Source organism: Protopterus annectens, chromosome 16.part0 (genome assembly GCF_019279795.1).
Source record: "Protopterus annectens isolate FY-2018-M chromosome 16.part0, PAN1.0, whole genome shotgun sequence".
Lineage (NCBI taxonomy): Eukaryota > Metazoa > Chordata > Ceratodontiformes > Protopteridae > Protopterus > Protopterus annectens.
The window spans coordinates 57792359-57813600 of record NC_056750.1 but is presented as its reverse complement, the minus strand read 5'-3'; the positions used below and the strand labels follow the sequence as shown (position 1 = coordinate 57813600).

General features: G+C 39.2%; 1 protein-coding gene across 3 annotated transcripts in view; it reads right to left on the bottom strand.

Annotated features, from left to right (window-relative positions):
* Nucleotides 1-21242, bottom strand: part of LOC122790732 (adenylate cyclase type 2-like) — a 1393058-nt gene that overhangs the window by 38828 nt on the left and 1332988 nt on the right. For all 3 annotated transcript variants that reach the window (XM_044058316.1, XM_044058314.1, XM_044058315.1), the window contains exons 21-23: nt 14669-14827; nt 7978-8124; nt 5265-5375 (exon numbers count right to left, since the gene is read on the bottom strand). In XM_044058316.1, coding sequence (XP_043914251.1) covers nt 5265-5375; nt 7978-8124; nt 14669-14827 — 417 coding nt within the window. The remainder of the gene's footprint in view (nt 1-5264; nt 5376-7977; nt 8125-14668; nt 14828-21242) is intronic.

Sequence of the window (21242 nt, the reverse complement as noted above, 5' to 3'; positions counted from 1 at the left end):
AGTGTGTCAGACTTCTGCTCCTCTTCCTACGTGCTGTGTATTCTCAGTGTGTTGGACTTCTGCTCCCCTTCCTATGTGCTGTGTATTCTCAGTGTGTTGGACTTCTGCTCCCCTTCCTATGTGCTGTGTATTTTCAGTGTGTCGGACTTCTGCTCCCCTTCCTACGTGCTGTGTATTCTCAGTGTGTCAGACTTCTGCTCCCTTTCCTACATGCTGTGTATTCTCAGTGTGTCGGACTTCTGCTCCCCTTCCTACGTGCTGTGTATTCTCAGTGTGTCGGACTTCTGCTCCCCTTCCTATGTGCTGTGTATTCTCAGTGTGTCAGACTTCTGCTCCCCTTCCTACGTGCTGCATATTCTCAGTGTGTCAGACTTCTGCTCCCCTTCCTACATGCTGTGTATTCTCAGTGTGTCGGACTTCTGCTCCCCTTCCTACGTGCTGTGTATTCTCAGTGTGTCGTACTTCTGCTCCCCTTCCTACGTGCTGTGTATTCTCAGTGTGTCAGACTTCTGCTCCCCTTCCTATGTGCTGTGTATTCTCAGTGTGCCGGACTTCTGCTCCACTTCCTATGTGCTGTGTATTCTCAGTGTGTCTGACTTCTGCTCCCCTTCCTACATGCTGTGTATTCTCAGTGTGTCAGACTTCTGCTCCCCTTCCTACGTGCTGTGTATTCTCAGTGTGTCGGACTTCTGCTCCCCTTCCTATGTGCTGTGTATTCTCAGTGTGTCGGACTTCTGCTCCCCTTCCTACATGCTGTGTATTCACAGTGTCGGACTTCTGCTCCCCTTCCTACGTGCTGCGTATTCTCAGTGTGTCAGACTTCTGCTCCTCTTCCTCGTGCTGTGTATTCTCAGTGTGTTGGACTTCTGCTCCCCTTCCTATGTGCTGTGTATTCTCAGTGTGTTGGACTTCTGCTCCCCTTCCTATGTGCTGTGTATTTTCAGTGTGTCGGACTTCTGCTCCCGCTCCTACGTGCTGTGTATTCTCAGTGTGTCAGACTTCTGCTCCCCTTCCTACATGCTGTGTATTCTCAGTGTGTCGGACTTCTGCTCCCCTTCCTACGTGCTGCGTATTCACAGTGTCGGACTTCTGCTCTCCTTCCTATGTGCTGCGTATTCTCAGTGTGTCGGACTTCTGCTCCTCTTCCTATGTTATGTGTATTCTCAGTGTGTCGGACTTCTGCTCCCCTTCCTACGTGCTGTGTATTCTCAGTGTGTCAGACTTCTGCTCCCCTTCCTACGTGCTGTGTATTCTCAGTGTGTTGGACTTCTGCTCCCCTTCCTATGTGCTGTGTATTCTCAGTGTGTTGGACTTCTGCTCTCCTTCCTACGTGCTGTGTATTCTCAGTGTGTCGGACTTCTGCTCCCCTTCCTACGTGCTGTGTATTCTCAGTGTGTCAGACTTCTGCTCCCCTTCCTACGTGCTGTGTATTGTCAGTGTGTCAGACTTCTGCTCCCCTTCCTACATGCTGTGTATTGTCAGTGTGTCGGACTTCTGCTCCCCTTCCTATGTGCTGTGTATTCTCAGTGTGTCTGACTTCTCCTCCCCTTCCTACGTGCTGTGTATTCTCAGTGTGTCGTACTTCTGCTCCCCTTCCTACGTGCTGTGTATTCTCAGTGTGTCAGACTTCTGCTCCCCTTCCCACGTGCTGTGTATTCTCAGTGTGCCGGACTTCTGCTCCACTTCCTACGTGCTGTGTATTCTCAGTGTGTCAGACTTCTGCTCCCTTCCTACGTGCTGTGTATTCTCAGTGTGTCAGACTTCTGCTCCCCTTCCTACGTGCTGTGTATTCTCAGTGTGTCGGACTTCTGCTCCCCTTCCTACGTGCTGTGTATTCACAGTGTCGGACTTCTGCTCCCCTTCCTACGTGCTGCGTATTCTCAGTGTGTCAGACTTCTGCTCCTCTTCCTACGTGCTGTGTATTCTCAGTGTGTTGGACTTCTGCTCCCCTTCCTATGTGCTGTGTATTCTCAGTGTGTTGGACTTCTGCTCCCCTTCCTATGTGCTGTGTATTTTCAGTGTGTCGGACTTCTGCTCCCCTTCCTACGTGCTGTGTATTCTCAGTGTGTCAGACTTCTGCTCCCTTTCCTACATGCTGTGTATTCTCAGTGTGTCGGACTTCTGCTCCCCTTCCTACATGCTGTGTGTTCTCAGTGTGTCGGACTTCTGCTCCCCTTCCTACGTGCTGTGTATTCTCAGTGTGTCGGACTTCTGCTCCCCTTCCTATGTGCTGTGTATTCTCAGTGTGTCAGACTTCTGCTCCCCTTCCTACGTGCTGCATATTCTCAGTGTGTCGGACTTCTGCTCCCCTTCCTACGTGCTGTGTATTCTCAGTGTGTCGGACTTCTGCTCCCCTTCCTACATGCTGTGTATTCTCAGTTCTCTCTTCACGCTTGCCATATGGTACAAAAATAATATCAATGAAATTTATCTTTCCATGGTTTTGTCCTTGTTTGTTCTTCAGTCAAAGTCCTTAAACCATTAAGCATATAGACAAAATTTTCCCATAACTCTTAAAATTTTTGTTCGTTTGCATTTTTTATTGTCACTATATTTACTAATATGTTGCTCTCTATAATCATTTCTATTTTTAATCTTTTAAATAGATACATTTGCTTCCAGTTTTGCCAATGTTCTCTTATCTTCATTAAAAAGTAAATACCAGCTATAAATATTATTTTAGGATAATATATTTCCACCGTTTCTGCAAATGGCACAAGTAATTTGGTTCCAGTTTTGGCTACATTAATGTATGCATTGTAAGTGGACATCAATGCATTTAGATATTTATTTTATTATTCGTTAATGGAATAGGTATGCTTGTCCATTGACTTTCACCATGAGCTAAACCTCAACGCAAGAGCAAATACTATACATTAACCTGGAATTTTGTATGTTAAGCTTCCTACATTATTTATTAACATAATTTATTACATTGACTCTGCTTGTGTCAGGAAATCTCAGCATCTGTTCTGTAAAAAAAAAATATTTTTTTTCTGTTCACTTTCTTCCTTTTCAATTAATTTTTGTTGCTAAGATTTAATATATTGTACTATATTCATGTTCTCTTTCACTATACCTCATACCTGCTTTACACATCGAAATATGATTTTTATTACAAGCTTTCATTTCCTCTCTCAGTATTGCTACTTCTACAATTTCTGCTTTGTTCCCTTCACCTTTTCATTTGTTATTGTCTGCAGGATCTTTTTATTGTTATTCTCCAAATCTGCCCCACTGTTATAGTTTCTTGTTTAAATATTTAGAAAGATCTTTGGAATCATACCCCTTTTCCCCTTTATGCTCACCTATATCCTATGAAATTGGGCTTCTACTTTTCTTATATAGTTTTCTACTTGTTATCCCTTAATAAATGTACTGTTTTTAATGTGTGCACCTTTTTGCTTCCCCTTCCCTCCCTCCTGCTCAATGGCTATTGTTATTATACTATATTAATCACTCCTCTTTGTCTTAACCATCCCAGCCAAGTACAGAAAAATATAATCCTCACTTGTGCTCATCTGGATTTTAATATATGCCTTCGTCTCTTTATTTGCATCTTATCATTCCTCTATCTCTATTATTTTCTTTAACACCTTTTAATTAAAAATATTCCACCTTTACTATAGTTTAAAATTGACTTTTTCCATTCATGTCCCTTTCATTTTTGTCCGAGTTTCTTATCCATCAGTTATTACTTCTGAAATGCAGTGTTTAAAAACAGTATTAATGTTCTCTGCTATTTCATTTCCCCTAGATTGTAAACCTTTTTGTACAACTCCACTTAGATTTATTGTAACACTGGAATGGATCATCTGACCCAGTGAGAAAAAAAGTCGTTCCCCTTCCACGCGGTTTCCTTGTGCTCATGAACTGCACTATACTTAATTAACAACCCATCCCAAAGTGCATCGTCTTTTCTTTCTTCATTATAAATTCAACAGATGTACACTCTTCAGTAAAGGTTAGCGCTGTCTTTCACCTTGCTGTTTTATCCTTTTTTGCGCTTTGTTTTGTGACTGTGATTATTTTAGCTCCCTCTTGCGTTTTAAGACTTGCAAGCATGAGCCTTGGCAGTATGGATAATAAAAACATGAAAACACAGGAGAACAGTGAGTGTTGAACACTGCTATTGTCCTTTAAAGTTACTATTTTGGGGGTAAGTACCCCTGTATCCCCACACCTACTGAACCTATAAATACAAAGTCTGAGGTTCCCATACCTTGGAGAAAAGAAACAGACATATCAGATTTACTATGTGCAACTCTACATTTATGTTCCTTTAGTCTTGCTGTTCTGGGACTTGCACAAATGAGTCACAAAATATTAAGTCATTCTTCATTACTACCTCAGCCTTTGTAGAGACACTTTACTAGACTCCTGTCTTGAAGAAAAGATGAGTTTTTATTCCAGTTTCTTGTTAAAATTTGTTAGCATTTAGTATACATCCCACCTCTCTCATCTTTTCAGAGCCAGTAGGATGCTACTTAAACAACAGAATGAAAAAAATAAATAAATAAATAAAAAACAAGTAAAATTGATGTTACTAATTGACTGATTTAGTTGATACAATCTGAGGAAAGAGCAGAGACATTTTTTTAAAGAAAACTAAACACCATCTGGCTGTTCTGATTGTAGGACATGTGGGTTTAAAAGATCCCATGGTACTTGTCAATAAAGAGACGGGCCTGGTGTCCTGACTAAAGTAAGCCACAGTTGCTATAAACACAATTCCAAGTTTCGGTAAAAATGTTGCAGATTTAATGAGAGATTCTCCACTGCAACATGCAATAAATAAAGCTCAACACTATCCAATGAAATATAAATTAATTCATTTTTCAGAAAAAAAAAAGATGAACATATGGAAAATATTTCAGTGTGAAAACAATGGGTTCAAAAATATTGACAGAATTCAAGAATTCATGACTTAAACGGGCATTTCTAAAATTATGTACAAGGATATCATTTTCCAGTTAAGAAAGATCAATGCTTCATCCATGAAAAAAAGGGAAGGGGGTTACCCACATGACTGTACAGTTTCCTTCTACCAGCAAAGGCTTTGTTTCCATCCAAGATGTTAAAAAATAACTCTTGGCTGCACCAGTAATGAATAAACGCCAAGTGCTGTGAAACATGACTGTGGCATCTATTATAGATTTTTGGGTGAAGTCCTGGGTGAAGTCCTGTGCCATATTTCTATCTGTTTTTCATCACTTGTGGTATACATTACTGCACCCATAGTATTTATTTGACCTAATACTTACTTGGATGGTTTCTTGACCTGATGTTGACATGTTTAATCCTGATGCTGCCATGTATGTACTGCCAATAGTTTTAATCTTTTCAACCCCACTAAACTTGGGTTTTGACAGCAACTAGAGAGAGAGAATAAAAAAACATCATCAGTAGTAATAGGACTTTTAAAAATGCTCTCTCAAATGACAATGTGTGGTGTCAGACACTCCTGCCCAGTCTACATTCTGAGAAGATGGCCCAGTCCGCCAACAATTTTTCACAAAACTGTTTCCTTGGACTGGCAACTTATGAACAATGTTAGAGGAATGTAGCCACTCAAAATGAACTGGAGAAAATGTTTCCTGTTACTGACCTTCTCCCACCAAATCATTTTGCGGTCTCTCAGACATAACATTATCAAGTACGGTAGATCAAAGGAAACGTGCAGCATGGTGTTTCAGACTTTAAAAATATGGGGAACATAACGAATGCCATATTATGACTCACTCATAAACCCATTACATGCTAGTAGAAAAATTCATAAACCCGATATTTACCCCAGAAGCAAATTGTTAAATTCACTGGCCTTCATACCTTGAGATATACCATTGCAGCTAATTATACTGTGGAAAGTAAACAGACCAGACAGTAAGCATTTGGTGGAAAGTAGTATAGGTGTACTGTTAAGTAGGGAAGGGCAGAGCTATATAGGGCAATGGTTTAGAAGAATAAACATGGATTTGCACATTAATCTTCCTTTTATACAACTTAATATTTAAAATACTACAGCAATTTTATTCCAGACATTAGTTTCTGTATTTTCTGTATAATAATATGTGACTGCAAAAATGTATTTTCAGCTCAATAATGTTTCTTGCCAATCATATTTTATGACTGTCCAAGTACTGACCCACCTTATATCCTTTTCACTCAGATTCCTCATCTTTATTTCTCCAGTTCTAAGTTCTTCTTTCTCCATGTCATTTATGAGATTTGTTATTTGTTTAAGTATTTCCTCCCCGTTTCCACAACCATTACCTGTTACATTATTTGTTGCAGACATACCTCTCAATCTCTTAGCACAAAAAATCTAGGCAAAGCCAAAAAAGAATGGGAGGACAAAGCCCCAAAAAATCAGGACAGATTTTAAATATTACTCTTATAAACTTAAAAGGTGGATGGAAAAACGGTCTTGTGTTACCATACATTTTCGGAAGGATATGAAGTCTGAAATTGAAATGCCGGTCATTATTTAGTGACTTCAGTCCTCACTGATTTGACACAGAAATCCAGAAAAAACACAAATTTCATGAGCAACAGACCAAAAACATGAGCCATAAATCTGGACAGTTGAGAGGCATGGTTACAGATCTCACTCCTCGCCTGTAGTGGGTGGTGCTATCTTGCCACTGCTTTCTATTATTTCACACACTCAGTGTGTCATTTTACTTCTGTGCTGTGTGTCAGACATGACTGAATAACCCCACACCTCTTTATATCTTGCATACTAGGTAAAAGACATCAATACTTATCTTTTATTCATACAGTAACTGAAAGCTTAGCTGTGTTACATCAAAAACAAAAGCTAGTCAAGAATGGATGAGACACAGGAAGAAAGAAAGATAAAGAAAGAAAAAGAAAGAAAGAACAATTTATATTCTGAGTTTGGATCATTGTTCAGGGCTAAATGCTCGGATATATGGCCTCATGTCTCATGGCTATATCACACACACTTATTTTGCAGCTGGCATGACACTGACAGGCATTATATGCTTACATTTAGTAAAGACGCTAGGAGTTTTCTAAGAAGAAGAAGTATGTGGTAACATTCTGTTTTGGTATTAACAAAGCTGTCACATAAAATTAGGTGCCCAGGTACCTTCCAACCTTTTAGCACAAGAAATCTGTCCAAAACCAAAAATAATAGGGGGACAAAGGGCCACAAACAGGGAACAGTTTTAAATATTGTTTTTATAAACTTAGAAAGTTGCTAAGAATAAAACATTTTGTGTTACCATGTATTTTCTGAATGATATGAAGTCTAAAACTCTAATGTCTGGCATTATTTAGTGAATTTAATCCTCACGGTTTTGTAGGAAAATCATAAAATTTATGAGTAACAGGCCAAAAATATGAGGCAAAAATCTGGACAGTTGAGAGGTATGCCCCTCAAAATACAGATACTAGCACATGTGCAGACACATGGGGCACGCACACACACACACACACACACACACACACACACACACACACACACACACACACACACACACACATATACATAAATAATACCTATCCCTTTACCTAACCCTTACCCTAACCTTAAAACAACACACACTCACACACAGACTCCTAGCCCTATAAAAAAACACTTAATGTTGTCAGCCATACAGTCACTCAAACAGATGTTCACACAAACTACCACTCACATGAACATTATTGCAGTTTACTTTGTCGGACCAATGAGCATTTGACCATGTGAACTGTAACCACGTGTAACCACATATCTATCCATCTATCTATCTATGTGTGTATGTGTGTGTGTGTGTGTGTGTGTGTGTGTGTGTGTGTGTGTGTGTGTGTGTGTGTGTGTGTGTGTGGTGGTGGTAGTGGGTAAAATGATCTCATGAGTGAATTTTCATGACATACAGTATTCAAGCATTACAGACCTCACTATCTACCAAGCAGGAATATTCAAAAAACTGCAAAATATGTCATAGCCAGCAGCAGAAATGTCATTACCTCATCAAAGTCAGCAATTATTTCATTCAGAAGTCTCAAGCACTCCAGACCTTCATGATTCACATCTGACTCTGAGTAAAATTCCTTGAAGTCAGGGATGGAGGCGAACATCACACACACACAGTCATACGATTGGTGATAGAGGTCCTACAGAACAGATAAAAACATTGTTAATGACACAAGGCTCCTAATTAATACTCATTATCCATTAACCTTACAAGTGTACTACAAACACATATATTCAGAGGTCATGTTCTTACTCGAATATTGCCACATCAGCACTTTTACTTGAGTAATGTCCACAGCTTACTTACGCTTTCCAAGAGACCTCTCAGGTTGTTTCCTTGATCAGGACTGAGGAGACCCCAGATGTCTATAAATTCTGGTATAATGCGTGAGTAAACATTGGTTTCCTAAACTATACCAGTTTCATGGGGATGTTAGCAGAAGGATGGCTTTTTTCTCCCTCTCTCATGACTACACTGTGCTGATTTCCAGTGGACATTTCTTTATGCCTTCTTAACTCATACATATGAATGGCTAATGATTAAGTTAACTTTTCTTCCTCAGAAGGAATAGCATTATCTCTGACACTCTACGTATGTGGGAGGATTATTTGAAAAAATACAAAAAATGTCAGGGTTATGATGTAAATGGGCAAAAAGCAGTTCAGGTGAAGGTTGGTCATACAGAACAACAAGTATAGGAGGGGAAAATTAGACAATTGTACTTTTTATTAGAAGACTATTTCATTAGTGGTAGGATTGATGAGGAGACTTACAATTTTTTGAAAATGACAAAATCCATCATCCCAACCATTTACAGGATCCCAAGCCCACAAGGATCCCATTTCTCCCCTTTTAGACCTGTAGTAGTGGCCCATGGTTTGAAAACCTCCCCACTAGCAATATTAGTGGACAGGTGGCTTAAACCAGTTTACAATTCAATTTCACACCTTGCCAAGGATTCATGGGATTTTTTAGGTGGATTAAAAAACAATTTAAGGAAGAAGAATGACGGGTCTATATTACCAGCTTGAAATTAACTGAAACGCAAATACCATTTCAGAGACACATATGTGTCGAATGCACAGGTAAGCGAACGGCCACATCACCGATTTTTTTTCTAGCTTAAAAAAATCAATAGGGCAACTACACACGACACACCAGTACAAACATTATAAAGTGGGGGTGATGAGGCCATTCACTTACCTGTGAGTTTGACACGTATGTGTTGTTGAAAAGGTTTTCACATTTCAGTTAATTTGAGTTGGTAATATAGACCCAAAAACAATATGGTATTAGTAGCAACTGATGTTATAGATTTGTTTTCAGTTATCCCAAACAAATAATGATTAGAAATGCTACAAAACAGTTTAATGGAATATAAAGTTTTTTCCAATGAAAAATTACATTTTATAGTGAAGTTGACCTCTCTGGTACTTAACAATAATTTAATATTTTTTGAAGGAGAGTTATTCAAACACATAAAAGGGTGCTATGGGTACTGCCTGTGCCTCCGATTTATGCTAATTTGGTGTTATTAGATTGGGAAAGATTATTGTGCTCAACAGTGAATTTTCAGGTACATTAATCTGTAACTTAGGATCCTGGATGACATATGTATTCTTTGGGAGGGACCTGTAACAGTGATTGATGATAATATGGTATATTTGAAGAACACCACAGAGTTCTTACAGTTTACCTCCTACTTTGACTGGACCAGTGTAACCTATGTGGATACCTTGATTACCCTGGCTGATGATGGTTTTATGCCCAAGATGTTTAGGAAACCTACCCTTAGTAACATGCATCTGCACTCTTCAAGTTGCCACCTTTTTTTTTTTTTTTCAGAAAAAAAAAGTTTAGCTAAGATCAATGTATTAGGGTGGCAAGGATGCCCTCTAATAAAGATGATTTGGTTACTGAGCTGGAAATTGTTTCTAGAATGTTTATTTCTAGTGATTACCCAAAATAATTAGTTCATGTTATTGTGGAAGATGTTTCATTATAATGGGGAAGAAAATTGAAACCCCTATTAGGTGAGGGACTTCCAAATAAGGAAAAGGCACAATTTCCAGGTTTAGATTCACCCATGAATATGTTTGAATGTGCTATGGTTTTAGAATATAACAAATGCAGTAAAGATGTCAAACGAATAGTGAATAATAACTGGGAAATTTTTAAGGCAGAACTAGTTATTTCCAATCTGATGGGAAGGGAAACTTTATTTATATTTATAACCGCATGTAATGTCAAAAATATGGTTGAGACATGCCAGAATTTTGATAGGCAGTTTGGATGGATGACAAAGTGTAGGTTTGGCAAACAATGTTCATATGTTCTTGAAGTAGAAACTTTGAATCTTGAAAACTATGCAGGAACCACAGTACATTTTTGCAAGGAAAACTGTCAAACTAAGGGAGTTATTTATTTAGGAAAGTGCTTGACCTACCCTGCATTTTATGTGGGGAAAACAGAAAGAAGTTTGTGTAAAAGAATTTATGAGCACAGTTATGATATAAGGATTAAGAACAATGCACTGTGCAAACATTCCATAAATTGTATGCAGCTTGACAGATTTCACTTTGGGATTCTTGAAAAAGTAACCCCCAATGCTAGAGGAGGGGAATGGCAAATTACCCCCAATGCCAGGGAAGGGAAACGGCAAATTAGACTAGCACAAAGAGCTTTTGTGGCAACTTAGGCTGAATGCCCTTAAGTTTCCAGGATTTAATTAATATCTTTCCATCCAATGATTACTTACACTTAATACCAAGAAAGTGTATGATTTAGGATACATTTTAAATACTGGACATGAGTAAGCTGCTTTTTGCAAACTGGTTTTATCTATGCATTTCTATTAAACACTTTGTAAGTACAAGTGATTTTTACTTAAAGGAAAGGTTTTAGTACGTATTTGTATTAACTTATTATTTATTGCTGTGCTTATTTCAGGCATAGTTCTTTAAGATTTTATTGATTGATTTGTGTAAGTTATTATTCTTAATTGCTCTTAACAAGTTAATATTATATTTAAAAGGAACTGAAAGTATAGGGTGGTTATATTCTAATGAAGTCCTTGCACAGGACGAAATAATACTTTTCTACAAATTTTTTTGCGTGATTTGAATTCCTGGTGACCACCTTTTCCAACATTATCTTATATCTGGTTTTAGTTCAGCTAATACAATTTTAGCCACCTGGTTTGGTTATTTGGAGAATTAGGTAATGCCAAGGAATGAAGTAGTTAGGCAGCAAAATATATGAGAGGGGGGCACTGTTCATTTGTATTATTAGGAATTATCTTCGTAAACATCTGCATCAGTTGAGTTAGGGCTGACAGGAAAAAGGCATACTTTAGCAAGGAAAAATACTGCAAAAATAATGACAGTGCCGGGGCATTATACATGTTTAGACATGTGTTAGCGGAGATCAATTATAGATAAGTGACTAAGATTCAAACACGATGAGAAAAATTTGTATGGGGAGGTAAAGGGTATAGGGTAGCCAAACAAAGACTGTAAATGCCAAAATGTTTTGGGGTGTAGTGCCTGCCAGGCTTCGGTCTTTACTCATTGGGTGCATCAGGAATGTATCTCTAAAGTGAGATGGGAGAGAACTGAGTATGTAACACAGGGGATATACAACCAGGTTGCCAAGTGCAGGGAGAGTGGGGTAAAGGTGGGGGTCTCAAGTGTGGAGACAGAAGAAAAAAATAGGATTCTGAATAATTTTTGGCGAAAAAGTGGAGTGAATGGGGTTTTTTTTCCAGGTTTTTGAGACTGGAATTATGCATAACCACAAGCTGAAGTAGAAGGCATATAAGTAAGATGGGAGGCATGGACATAAAGAGTAACATACAAGGTACAGAGAGGGGGAGATATATCTTGTCCGTGGGCAGATGATGGGGGCTGTTATTTTATGAAATGGTGTGATTTTAAGGAAAAATGTATTAGGTGCAGCTGAATGATTGAGATCTAAGCAGCTGAAAATGTCAAGAAATAGATTTGTAGTGAGGAGGAGTCATGGAATCAGCACTAAGCTGAAAGGATTATGATGGGAGGTGAGAAAGTGGACAGGTGGGCAGAGGATGTTAAGGTGAGGAGATTGTACAAACGTTATTTCAGCAAAAAATGTAGTTCTGCTATGGAAACACGGAGACTGTATATATATATATATATATATATATATATATATATATATATATATATGTTAGAAGGAGTAGAGTTTACCCTTAACTCACTCCCTCCCGTGCAGCTCTTTTGAATGTGTACCTTTAACTCCCAGTGGGTGTGGCTTGAGCCTTTACAAAAATGAAGTTATCACCTTACAATTCTAATAAATACTCATTGACAGAGGTCAAATATCATTGCAATTGTGTCTGCCATCGTGCATGCTTCAAGATAAAATAGTCTTATACCTTGTATGTAGCATGGTTTTGGAATTATTAATGCAAATACGAACAGACAATATGTGACCCCTAGAGGCACAGTAGGAGGTAACTGCAGAAACACCTGGAGGAGCAGTTGGCTGTAGGGAAAAAGTCCTGTTTAGTCTAAATAAAATGAGGGGGCTACACTCTGTATGTGATCAATGTAAGTGTATTGTTCACAGGTACGCAGGGCACCCACAATTATTCTGGACACGTGGAAGTGCCGAGAAACAGCATTACTAATGGTGAGAAAAGTTTACTTAAACATTAAACATTATGGATGCGTAGAAGGATAGCTTTAAGAAAGAAGTGACAATGGATTGGAAATCTGTATTTTTAGGTTTGGATGGAAAGGAACAAAAGTGGCAGGAATGTGAGAAAGTTCAAATGATCATGCCTGGGAATTGGGTAAGAAGTCTTACTGTGAGGGGAACTTAATTTGGAAGGACAGAATGCTGAAAGTAAATAACTTAAAATGTGTAGAAGACTAGTTGTCTTGCAAATTGACAGAAGGCACAGGAAAAAGTTGAATTTATATGGAGGTATAAATTATTTGAGTGAATATGTTTTTATGTAATAAACTTACTGGTGTGTAATATCGGGGGCTAAATGAGCTCTTTATTTAAGTAAGAATTTTTATGGAAGATTTTCTATAAGTTCTTACATTTGTATATACATTTATGCAAACAAATTTTAAATGGCTGTAGTAGAGGTCTTAATTCCCCTTTACTCATATATTATCAGACCCATTATTGAAAATAGTGCATCTTTGGCATGTATTTGTCTAAACATATCAGACAACTTGAGAGAGCCCAGAGATTCATAGCTAAAAAGATCACTGACCTCAAAAAGTTTAGTTTTCAGGGGATACTGGCAGCCCTGTCTCTGTACTCAGTCTGTTATAGACTCCTCTGTGGAGAGCAATGTCTAGAGTTTCATACCACAAAAGATCCAAGTCTAGTTGATCTCCTATGCCTTCACAAAATTAATGGTGCATCAAATACTCGGTTATCAGAACTAATCTTTCATCAACAGATGAATAAGAGATGTTGGCATGATAGATTCATATCATAATGTATCCCTCACCTCTGGAACAACCTCCCACTACATGTCAAGCAGAATGCCAACCTTGTCGCTTTTGAGGTAAACCTAGATAATTGGATGAGCAACCTTAAATTCTCTCTTGGTCTATCTTGTCTTGCCCTCTTTGAGGCCAGATGGAAATTTGGAATAGGTTTTTTTTTCGCTAAGCAGGAAATGGTCATTAAACTAGTGCTTACCTATGAACCCCTCCTGTACTGCAATACGGTTTCACTACTGGAAATTAATCCACACACCTGGGGTGGGAATAGAATCCACAGCCTTCTGATCTTCCAGTACTAAAGGCAAGCATACTGTCTGCTGCACTGTTAATACTGATAGCTACTTCTGACATATACTTAGATAACTTGGGGGGGTCCTCACCAGGAAAAGGCAGGAATCAAATCGGGCTTTAGGCATTTGCCATTATAATATAGATCCTGAAACAGTATTATGATGAATCAGGGGAAACAGACGTGGCAGAAAAATATGTATTACATGACACATTTTGTAATATTTACAATCTATAATACTTAACGAATTGTTTTTATCATCTTTTTTGCATTAGTGATCCTTAATGTGCATAGCATTTTTTCAGAATGCTTGGTCTGATATTTTTCTGCACATCAAATGAAGGCAGCAGACTTTTATGTCTTTCAGAAAACACATTTGTTTCCTTTCCCAGATAAACTTTTTGTTTGCAATGACTGGACATGAACTTGTACACCGCATATTCTCCCAGATATTCAAACACGAATGATAGGAAACTGAAATGTTCACTTCTAGATACAGATATTATTAGTGTCAGACAGGTGGGGACATATCTTGAATATTAGCTTTCCTGCGTAATCAATACAAATCTGCTGCTCAAAATTCATACAGTAAAATGGGCACAGTGACACCTGATATGTAACACTGCTCTTACAAATGTCCGTTTTCATGACCTGCAGTCTGTGTGGGTTAGTCTGTTCTCTTCAGACAGAGATTGTGAGAAATATGACCATAATACACAGTCACAGACAAAGATACCCATCGCAATGGAGAGTATCACAAAAGGTACAGCTTAATATGATAGCCTATGTGAGAAATCTAAGACAAGTGGAGTGTTATTAATGCCTGTTGAACCCTGTCATGTTGCAATCTGAAAACAGAATTTAGAATACGAATGAGCTCTCACTTCATTGCGGCAATTTTTTCCGATGAACTGAAGGGCAACATGGGCCGGCAGCACATTTTCAAGCAAAATGCGGTTCAGGTTTTCCATCGTTTCAGTTTCCTCGCATTCCTTCTTAAACTTTCGCTTACACAGGAAATCCAGGCGACAGTAGTACTCATTCTAAACATAAAGGACGATTAGTTAATCAGATAAATAATTTTATTAATTCACTTTTAAACTCTAGACTTAGGAAATTCTTTTGTCAAGTTCAATATTTCAAGAAATTAAAAGCAGTTAAAAAAATAAAAAAAAGATACCCAAAAGTTTTACAACGGGATAACATAAGGCTAACATTTAGTAAGTCAAAACACTGAACTTAAGTTTAAATCACACAACAAGTGAAGTAGTTTAAACAATAATGTATATGGCTGAAGTCAGATCCAGCCATACTTAAAAATAATTTTAACAGCCGTAAGTAGATAGGTCTCATAGGTTCATAGGTTGGTACTAGGATATCGGCCCTAGGGCCTATACAAGCCTAGCCATAACAATTCCCTGGCTATTTCTTCCCACACTATTTACTTGCCTGAATTGTGCTGTGGTAAATCATTACTCTTTACAAAAACCACAAACACTTTGCATAGATAAGGAAAATATAAAGATGAGCCAGGTCATAACAGCCTTATCAAGGGGTGGATCAAGATACCACGGACAAAATAAGAACAAAATTGTAAAGACCAACCACGTTAGGCATCAACTGTGATGCATAGTATCCTGTAGATGTGAAGCAATGGAGCACAGAATGAGGAAGGACCAGGACACAGAAACTAGAAGTAAATCTGTCAGTGGGGGCATACTTTCAGAACAAGGTAAAACTGTGGAGATGGACTAGTGTAGCCTTGATACTAACTGGAATATCTGTCAGTGCTAACATCAAAGCTCATGGTTGGTGTATGGTAATGCAGGGTTGGAGTGGGTGGAGGGTTCTACTGATGGATAGATGGATGGAAGGAAGGAAGGTTGGAGTCAGGGACAGCAAAATAAAATGGTGCAAATAAACTGCAAATTAACAACTGTAGCTAAAGGAGCAATGAAAGTAAAATGTCCACTAAATGGATGATGAAAAGTAACCAACAGTGTACAAAATGACTGTTAAACAGGGGTGCCAAACATAGCATCTTAAGAGACTGAGCAGCTTATGAAGTGAAATATACTGGGCTGACATGATTCTTCATGACTGAGTCCCCCTTTGTAGCCTTTACTGAGTACTAAAGTCAGCACATGCGGTTGCCATCTCAGGTTTCGGTGGATAGTAAATATTAATAGTAAATGTTAGTAAATATTATTCAAGAGCATCCTTGTCTCAGAAGGAATACCTCTGACAGACAAAGGCTAAAATCTCACCAAAATTATAAACTTGGACTAATGCTTTCTCTGTGAATATCTCATGGACCTGTGGCGCAGTGTGGCAATGTGAGAATTGTAGTCTGATGCAATTCTTTTTCCAAATGCATATCTTCTTCTTTTATTACATGTATACATATGTTCAAGCAGATTTAAATAATCATCTGATCAAATGTAAAATAACTTGGAACAAATTCCAACTACTTAATTAATATGTGCTACATTCTTATAGGATATATCAAGTGGAAAATACATGAGACACATGTTTAGTCTCAGTTTACAGTGCTTCCTTATTCTTGGCTTAATTTAAATTGCATTCTAACATTTACTGCTGCCCTGCCTTCATAACTCAGATACTGGATATATTAAGGATATAATGTGTTTATTTCACCTATTCCTTTGTTAATCACATTTTTTTCCTAACAACCAATATTTCACTGTCCTTACAACTGTGTTTTTTTGTTTGTGGTTGTGACTGTAACTACATTCTACTCAGATTCACCTTTGATGCCTGACCTTCACTGTAGTTGTAAAGGTTTGACACAAAAATTTGGATTCGGTACCTCCACTTGTCTGTAATTTTGAGGAGCAAACTACTCACTTATAGATAAATTGATACGACTGTAATAGATGCCACCTGAACTCTGTCGGCTCTATCAAATATGAAATTGTCTGCAAACATTTATACTTTCCTGGCTTATTGGCATCAACAGTATGTTGTGTCATGTGCTCCCCATTGATTGATTCTATTAGAAATAAAACTGGAATTGCATGTTTTTATTGAGCCAGTATTCATTGACCCATGGCTTGACAAACATCTGACTGATTCCTAATCCATCGAATTGGTGGAGATTGGGGAATGTGGAGGAATGTTAAACCTGTCACCATGCAGGACCCATGTTAAAGCCTGTCCCTGAGTTGCATTACAACAGCAGTCAATGCATCAAATTTGGTGAACAGTGTTCCAATATTGGGCGGCTCGATGAAGAGATGTAGACCTATGAAAATTGATACTTTTACATCATATTACATTGCTTTACTGAAGCTACCTGAAACAACTGAAGTTGTCACAGATATATAGGCGCCTGTCAGGAATAGTGAATTACGTATTGCTTTTCCAGCTAATGTTCTAATCTAAATGATAGGACATTGCCTATTTGAACTATGTCAGATGTTATTGTACTCACAGCAGTTTACCATAAAGTCAACTATTATGTATCTTTTACTCACTCACTGTTGTATCTTTAAATAGACTGTTGTAGCACTATATTTGGGGTTAGGAAACCTCTCCCTTTTGCTGGGTTGAACCTGTAGTATTGTTAATAGCATTCAGTCTGTTTCTGTATATCCTGGGGTCATGTTTAACCCAACTGGTGTTATTCAGTTCTTGCTAACTGGACATGAGTCACACTGCATAGTTTCTTCAACAACTGTACTAAATCTATGACTGGTTTGGTCATCTGAAAATTCAAACACAGTACAGTGAAGTGGCACCCACCTCAACTCAAAGTTGTGAAGCAAGAAAAAAGGTCTTTTCAATTTTGAACACAAAAATATCAGGCTGCTCTGAATCTATAGCAAGCTGCCTGCCACCGCTACAAGTGTTAACAAGCAGCTTCTACAGTTAAATCACTACACATAGAGCACTTCAGCACTCCAACCCAATGCAGTATTGGTGGCTACATAAACGATTGCTATAACTGCTCTCCCGCACTGTCATCATTGTACCCTTTGACAGACTTCCCTTTGCCCCCACCTAAGTTATGGCTCTGGCAGCTTCACATAGCTGCAGCTAGTGTCCTGCCACAAAAATAAGACCGTCACAGCTGCATATAGCAGGCAAAAAAAAATGTAGGTATGCACATCACAGTGGCAACCCTATTCAGATATACAAATTGGTAGGTAAGAAAGCAGGAAAGGAAAGAACAGTAAGCAGAGGTAAACAAAGAAGGCTATCAGTAAGGTTAGAAAGGGGGAAGGAAGAAAGGACATTTTCGTTGGGGGGATGTGCCCCTTTTTTGTTTTACAAGAGGAGAGTAGGTGGGTATGGTACAGAAAGATGTGTGTGGACAGGGCAGAGAAAATGACAGGTAGGAGAGACAGACAGACAAAAGTAGAACATGGGAACAGAAAACTTGCTACTGCACACTAGCAATGATTCCCAGACACTGGAAGTAACTGACTTCACTAGAAAAAATGCCATGCTGATTGCCCCTCTTAGGATGATATTGCACATTAGCACCACTCTATGCATCAGTGTTTATGGTCATATGGCTCTGTAACAGAGATGTTTGCCAAGGTCTTTGTAAAGAATGAGATTCGCGGGGTTAAGGAATCCTACGTGGTAAAGTACCTGTGTAGCAACAACAATCCCTGATGTGGATTTCAGGGAGAGTGCGTAACATGTCATGGGTGTGTATAACTGGAACTCATACCTTGGCATGGCACAGTACCATCTGCTTTTGACTAGAGGAGGGGTCTAACTGTTAACATTTGAAACTATGAAGAAAAGTTTGTAGAAGGAGTATGGTGTTCCAGTGCCATATGTTAAGGCATGTGTACATGCAATGGTGTTCCAGGGCCATATGTTAACACATGTGTACACGCAATGGTGCTCCAGGGCCATATGTTATGGTGTGTGTGCATATAATGGTGTTCCAGAGCCATATGTTAAGGTGTGTGTACATGCAATGGTGTTCGAGGGTCATATGTTAAGGCGTGTGTACATGCAATGGTGTTCCAGGACCATATGTTAAGGCATATGTACATGCAATGGTACTCCAGGGCCATGTGTTAAGGCGTGTGTACATGCAATGGTGTTCCAGTGCCGTATGTTAAGGTGTGTGTAGATGCAATGGTGTTCCAGGGTCATATGTTAAGGCATGTGTACATGCAATGGTGTTCCAGGACCATATGTTAAGGCATATGTACATGCAATGGTACTCCAGGGCCATGTGTTAAGGCGTGTGTACATGCAATGGTGTTCCAGTGCCGTATGTTAAGGCATATGTACATGCAATGTTGTTCCAGGTCCTTATGTTAAGGCATGTGAACATGTAATGGTGTTCCAGGGCCATACGTTAAGGCATGTGTACAGTCAATTGTGTTCCAGGGCCATATGTTGAGGTATGTGTACATGCAATGGTGCTCCAGGGCCATATGCTATGGTGTGTGTACAAGCAATGGTATTCCAGGGCCATATGTTAAGGTGTGTGCACATGCAATGGTGATCCAGTGTCATATGTTAAGGCGTGTGCATGTAATGGTGTTCCAGGGCCATATATTAAAGTGTGCGTACATGCAATGGTGTTCCAGGGTCATATGTAAGGTGTGTGCACATGCAATGGTGTTCCAGGACCATATGTTAAGGCGTATGTACATGCAATGGTGTTCCAGTGCCATATGTTAAGGGATGTGCAAACGCAATGTTGTTCAAAGGCCATATGTTAAGGCATGTGTACATGCAATGGTGTTCGAGGGCCACATGTTAAGGTTTGTGCACATGCAATGGTGTTCCAGGGCCATATGTTAAGGCATGTATACATGCAGTAGTGTTCTGGGCCATATGTTAAAACATGTGTACATGCAATGGTGTTCTAGGGTCATATGTTAAGGCATGTGTACATGTAATGGTGTTCCAGGGCTGCATGTGTACATGCAATGGTGTTCCAGGACCATATGTTAAGGCATGTGTACAAGGCATGAACGTAAATAGATGGCATAAAGTTGTGCATAACAGTAACAGCAGCTAATAACCAGGTATAGAAAAGGGGAGAATGTGGGCATACTTAGGTACATGTCACGGTGCAATACACACATCCACTGACAGAGATGTTTTGCTCACATGTGTAAGGAACCATCATGGCCAGCTGAGGAAGGCAACATCTTGAAAAGTTTACTATCTAGGAGAAACAAGTGCAACTGCAGACCCTCCACACACACACACACACACACACACACACACACACACACACACACACACACACACACACACACACACACCCATGGTGTGAGCCTCCTGATCAAAGGCTCTGCAGAGAAGCAATATCAGGACCAGATATGGCAGAGATTGTTGCAGGATATAAATTTCACGGGAAACCAAAATAAGGATCTGCAACAGGTGTAACGACAGATTGCTGATGCTATTATACTCCATGCAAAGGAACATAAATGAGACATTGTGATGCACAGTTGCACCAAAGGGGGGAGATAACTGACTCAAAAGCACATACTGAGGTTGAGGAAGTTTGTGGTCACTCACCAGCTCGAGGAGGAGCATCCCCTCAAATTTTGGTGTCATTGTGAGAGCAAGGCTAAAAGAAAGTACCCCTGTGTCAGTAGGGGAATTACCAGGTTAGTAATGTCCACTGCATACACTGTAGCATGTTTCAATGCATGTTGAAAGTGAACAATTGACCAAGGAACACATGCATATCTATCCATCTAGACACCTCTGGTCTGTAACTGCAACAGCCCCAGCAGCAAGGTATGCCTTGACAGCTTGTGCTATATTGGAATTTATATGTGTTTTAGGATGCACATCACAAGGGGTTATGGATGCATGTGTCTGTAGGCTGACAGTGGTGTCATGTGTTCATGTGTGCTCATGCTTATACAGGTCCCAGTGGTGGAAGGTGCAGTACAACAGCTCAACACAAACCTGATGTCACAAGGGTGAATCCTGATGATGGCAATATCCAAGTCATGCAAATAGCACAGCATGATGACAAGATGGCTACACAACAAGGGGAGGAGTTACCCAGTGTCTGCAATACTACAAGGGGAGTCACCCAGTGTCTGCAACACTACAAGGGGACGAGTCACCCAGTGTCTGCAATGCTACATGGGAAGGACTCCCCCTGTGTCTGCAACACTACAAAGGGGGTCACCCAGTGTCTGCAACACTACAAGGGGACGAGTCACCCAGTGTCTGCAATACTACAAGGGGCATACCTCTCAACTGTCCATATTTTCGCAGAATGTCCAGAGTTTTGCCTCATATTTCTGGTGCGTTCCTCCTAAAATCTGCATCTTTCCGGTAAATAGCTGAAGATTGAAGTAATTAAATAATGAGAAATATTTGAGTTTAAGACTCCACATCCTTCAGAAAATTCATGCTAATGCAAAACCTATTATTCTATCAACATTCTAAGCTTGTAGGAGCAATAGTTAAAATGTGTCCCTATTTGTC